Source organism: Pediculus humanus, genomic scaffold (assembly GCF_000006295.1).
Source record: "Pediculus humanus corporis 1103172107368 genomic scaffold, whole genome shotgun sequence".
Lineage (NCBI taxonomy): Eukaryota > Metazoa > Arthropoda > Insecta > Psocodea > Pediculidae > Pediculus > Pediculus humanus.
Window position 1 is genome coordinate 616,432 of NW_002986996.1, and position 5,745 is coordinate 622,176.

General features: G+C 28.7%; 1 protein-coding gene across 1 annotated transcript; it reads left to right on the forward strand.

Moving 5' to 3' along the window:
• Window positions 1–2,176: 2,176 nt before the first annotated feature.
• On the forward strand, window positions 2,177–5,466 carry Phum_PHUM008540 (uncharacterized protein; the record flags this gene model as incomplete). The annotated part of the gene is made up of 3 exons (XM_002422676.1): window positions 2,177–2,192; window positions 4,448–4,792; window positions 5,396–5,466. 3 exons carry the CDS (start codon window positions 2,177–2,179, stop codon window positions 5,464–5,466), a joined length of 432 nt encoding a protein of 143 aa, XP_002422721.1.
• Window positions 5,467–5,745: the final 279 nt, after the last annotated feature.

The window sequence follows — 5,745 nt, forward strand, 5'->3', positions numbered from 1 at the left end:
CCTCCCTCCTACCTCCCCTCCCTTTTTTCCACCTTAAAGTTTTTTACTACCTTACAAAACAAAAAAAAATCATCACACACCTTTAATCTCTTTCCTTCTCCTTTTTTTTTATTTTCTTATTATTTGTTATTTTATTTTCCTCCCCCTTCCTCCCCGATTTCTCCCTCTCCCCTTCCCTCCCCTTTTTGACTTTCCCTCGACCCGGTCGAAAAGAAAAAAAATTTTTTTTTTTTTAACTTCGGAGAATGAAAACTTTTATTTTGTGATATTTTAAAAAGTTTTAATGAAATGTGGAAAGTTTTTTTTTTTTCTTTTTTTTCTTTTTCATTTTTTCTTTTATTTTATTTTTTTTGTTTCTTTTAATATTTTTTTCTTCTTCTCCTTCTTATTTTTTTTTCTGTTTTTGCCTTTTTTTTTTTTTTTACGAAATTGGAAAACTTTTCTTTTTCTTTTTTACTACCTCCTCAACAATTTCATTTAACTAAATATTTAAATTTTTATTAAAAAAAAAAAAAAACAATAACTTTAACCACGTTTGAAATTTTTTTTTAATACCGAATTTGATTTACGTTGAAAAATAAAACGAATGGAAAGAAAAGAGAGAGAGAGAGGGGGGTAGGGAAAGAAATAAAGAAGAAGAAGAAGAAATTTTGATGAGATAAAGATGAGCCCATTAAACAAAGTAGTATATTTATCAAGGAAACCTAAAAAAAAAAAAAGAAAACTTTTCCAGAGTTTTTAAAATTATGGAATCAAAATTTTAATTAACGAATCTTCCTCTCTCTTTCTCTCTCTCTCTCTTTCTAAAAGTTTTGTTTTTCCAACCGATGCCCCCCTCAACCCGACCCCCACACCATCATCATCCTTTCGATTTTTTTTTCGTTTCACCTTCCACCTCCCCCCTCCAACTTTTATGAAAATATCGAATTGAAAAAAAAAAAAATTTTCTTTTTGTTCCAAGTTTAAAATTTTTTTTTTTTAGGGTTGGGGGGACGTGGGGAGGTGGTTTCATCATTATTATTTTTCTTCTCATCTACCGTTTCCGTTCCGTTATTATATTACATTTGGTAAAAAGCACTTAAAAAGTTTTTCTAGGTAGTTAAATTACTTTTTTGACGGTTCATAAGATTTTTTACAAGATTATCAACCTGAAACTTTTTTTTTTTCATGGCAGCCATTCATGATACTTCTCCTCCTCTTTAATAATTTTTTGCACATGCTAACGTTTTCCCTATTGTTGTTATCAATCGTGATAACGTTTGTCGATTGTTAAATATAATGGCGACCGTTTTTTTTCTTTCTCAATCGAAAATTTTCCGCATTTTCCACCAGATAATGTGTAATAAATAAAAATAAATATTTAACCCTAAGTTTGATTTGATTTAAATCAAAAAGGAAATAACCGTTGACATACTCCTATTTAATATAAAATTGGGGTTCTCACACCCCTCCCTCCCCCACAATTTAAATAATTTACAGGAAATAAGGTTTTCAAATCTAAAAAATAACGCCGGCGGGGGAAGAGAGAAAGAGAGCCGGAAAGATAAAAAAAAGAAAAAAAATGACCGAAAAATTGTTTTTTTTAAAAATTATTTTGAAGGGGTGGGGAGCACGGAGAGGGTCCCGACATTTTTGCAAAAACTTATCGTCGAATTTTCCCGTAAATCGATACGAACGGGAGGGGGGAACCGTTACGCGGTTTAAAAAAATGTTTTTCCATAATAAAAAAAAAATTTAAATAGGTTTAAAACTTAGTCACAAGAGGGCAACACTAATTTCCGGTTTTTGACATTTTACGTATTAATGAATCAAATGACGTCACGATTTTGTAACGATCATCGCTTGCTCCTTCTTCTGCTTCTGCTTCTACTGAGTTTTTGTTTACATTTTTTTTTTTTTTTAATTCTACCGTAAGGATTAAAATATAATTCGACCGTTTTTTTTTTTATTCCTGTCGTAAAGTAAAGTAAAAAAAAAAGGATTTGGAAAGGGAAAGAAGAAGGAAGGAGGGTGAGGAGAGGAGTACGTAGAAAAAAACATTACCATTTCTTTCGTCTTCTGCTTTTAACCCTTTTCAATCGTCAAGTTTTTTTTTTTTTTTTTTTTTTGGATAGATTTAACTAAACTTCAAAGGTTTGTAAAGGTGAAAAATGCTTGGAGGTGTTTTATCACCTTCATGATTGAAGCGAAAAGTTTATATGCATTAGTTTGAGCGGAAATATCGGAGTAATGGGAAAGGGGAGGAGGAGGGAAAAAAGGAAACGAAGAGAGTGAGAGTGAGAGAGAGAGAAAAAAGTAAAGTGAAACCTTTAGTTTTTGAAAAATTTTTTACGTTGGGTAAAAGGATTTCCATCGAAATTTCTTCACGGATTCAGAGACGTAAATAAAAAAAAAATTTTTATTTTATATATTTATCCATTAAATAAATCAAATAAATAAATAAATAAATTTTTTCCAGTTTCTCCAGTTTTTCTCCAGTAATAAATTTTTAAAAATAAAAAAATAAAAGTATAAGCTTAACTCATAAGAGTTTTCTTCTTCTTCTTTTACTTTTTTTTTTTTTGTAAATTTATTTAAATAAATAATTTTTTTTTTAGAAGGGGGGGAGGAGGAGGAAGAAAAGAGGAGAAGGGGGTGGGGGTTCGAAACTTTTTTCTTTCGGTTTTTTAAGTTTTTGAAAATTATTTATAGAACGTATATATAAAAGTATTCTTAAAAATAATAATTGAAAGGTGAAAACAGAAAGTTTTAAAGGTAATAAGTAAGTAAGGGAAAATTTTTTTTTTTTCTTATTTACTTGACCGATTTTCTAGAAGTTTCGATTGGTAAAAGATTTCTCAGAAAATAATTTGTCAATAAAAAAGTTTTCTTTTTTTTTTCAATTTTAAAACTATTGTTGAAAATATAAAAAGTTATTTCGGTTAACGTTTTAATTTTTTGTCAAAAGGACGTTTCGGTCGTTTATTGTTTAATATAAAATCAATTCAAACACGTTTAACACAAAAGAAAAAAATTAATCAAAAGAGTTGAAAACACACTTTATACAATTTTTTTTTATTTCACTTTCGATAAAAAATGGTTCGGGTCGTGGAAATAGAAAAAAAAATTTTTTTTTGATTTATTAATTTTTGTTTATTTTTACTTTCGAAAGTCGAGGATAAAAATTTTGATTTTTTTCTTTTCTTTCTCTTTCTCTTTCTTTTCTCACTTATTTTTGTCTTATCTCTCTCTGTCTTTGCCATTTTCTTTTCTCCCTCTCTATCTCAGTGTCTTTTCTATCTTTCTTCTCTCTTTCTCTGTCTGTCTTCTTTTTTTCTTCTCTCTGTAATCTTTCTGTCTCTCTCTTTTCTCACCATTTTCTCTCTCTCACTCTTTGCGTGTTCCCATTTTCTTATTTCACATTCTTTCTCTTTCTGTGTTTTCTTAATTTTTTTTCTCTCATTCTCTTTTCCCCCCCTCTCTTTCTTTCTCTCTTTAGGTTCACTCTCTCTCTTTCTTCATCTTTTCTCACTTTCATTTGTCCCTTTCTTTTCATTCTCTCTCTCTCTATCTGACTTTTTAAATTTTTTTTCTCTTTCTTTGTTTTCTCTCTTTTTTCCCTTTCCCTCTCTGTCTTTTCTCACTTTCTTTACTCCCTCTCTCTCTCTCTCTCTCTCTCTCTCTCTTTTTACATTTAAGAATTGTTGAAATTTTTCTTTTTTTAATAAATAATTTTCAAGGTTTTCCCTTGTTTAAATTAAAAAAAAAAATTTGTCTCGTGCCATTTTTTTTTTTTTTTAATAAAAATTCATTTTCGTTTATTAATAAAAAAAAAATTTTTTTTTTAAAAAGTATTATTATTATTATTATTATTGAGATCAACTTTCGTCGTCGTGTCAGGTAAACGTTTTCATTAAAAAATTATTTTTAAAAAAAAAAAAAAGTAATTAATTTTTGAAAGGAAAAAAAAATTTTTTTATTTTTTTCTTCTCGTAAATATTTATGTGTATATTTTTTAAATTTAAAATTCAAAAGGGAAAGGGGTAAAAAAAAAACGGGAAAGTATAAAGAAGAAGAAGAAGAAAGAGAGTGAGTAGGAGGAGGAGGAGGAGGGGGTGAGGGGGAAAAAAAGATAAAAGGGAAATTTAAAAGAAGAGAAAAAAAGGATGATTAAAGAAGCTGCTGAGAATATTTCCAGGTGCTGATGACAAGGAGGAAAACTCGGAAAAACTTCTTTACTTTTATTACCGCGACATTTAAAAACTTCAAAAGCATCAAATTTTATTTTCTCTTACATACAAAAAAAAAAAAAGAATACTTGGAAGAAGAAAAAAATGTAGATAAAAAAAAAAAAAAAATTTTTTTCCTCGTCTACACTTTTCAATTTAAATCATTTGATTTTTGTTTATAAAAAAAATTTCACCGCCTTCTATTATTAATTTGTAAACCTTTTTTTTTTTTTATTTAGGGAAAGGTCGGTTGTATCCAGCCTTTAGCCTAAACGGCTCCGAAGGCGAAATAAAAAATTCGCCATATCATCAAAGATCGTTACAAAGGCGAAGAAATAATAATCACACATATCAAGAACCAAATAATTATCGTTCGCCTAGTCCGATCGATCAACAGCAGCAACAGCAACAACATCAGCACACTTATCAGCAGCCATTTTGCTCTCCACCGCCTACTTTACATCAAAATTCTATCGGTGGCGGTTACACGGAATCATCTTCAAATTCCGACAATGCGTCAGATGCGACATTAACGGATTCCGAACTTGTACTCGCGAGGGATTCGACTCTTGTCGTGCGTAACGGTAAGTTTATTTTCTTATCAATTTCTTATCACTCGATATTCTCTTAACCACGTGATTTTAAACGATAGCTACCAACTTTTGAAAAAAAAAATCCCGTTTTTAATTGTTCGACCGAGAGCGATTATTAAAAAATAATAAAAAATTTAATTTTATAACGACGACGACGACGATGATGATGATAACGATGAACGTGATAACGATGATGATGATAATGATGATAAAAGTTAAGAAAAAAAGGAATTTTTAATAATATAAAAAGAATGAAATTTTGCCTTTTATTAAACGCCTAAAGAAATAAATTAATAATATTTAATTTATTAATCAAACAACTTTTTAACGTAACAAAAAAAAAAAAAAATTTTTTTTTTTTTTTTCCTTAACAATATTTATTTTCACGCTTTTGTTTCGAATATACAACTTTTGCTTTCTTCTTTCATTTTTCTTCTTCTTCTACAAAATTGAAATATCACACTCACAAGATGACGTTTTGCTATAATTTTTTTTCTTTTAAACTTCTTTATAATTATAGAGCGCTATAATAAAATTTAAAAAAGAATTCGATGATAATTTTTCAGGTTTCTTCTTTTCATAATATCATTCTAGAACTTGCGTTAAACGACACTAATGATTTTTTTTATAGCGTAAAAACGGTACTCGAAGCTGTTGCGCTATAAAATATTTTTCTACTTTTACGTTTTGTTATAGAGCGCTATAAAAAAATATACATTTAAAAAAAAACAAGATTGGAGAATCGGATCGGTTGATAACGATTTGGTTTTTTTTCGAAATTCAAACTATTCAACAACAACTCGCTATAGAAATATATTTATGTTCGTTATAGCTATATATAGCGCTATAAAAAAATTTTTAAAAACCATTTGGTTATTATTTTTCATTTTTTTTTTTTTTTACGTTTCCGACGTCGGATTGAATCGCCGGATTAGAATAAAAAA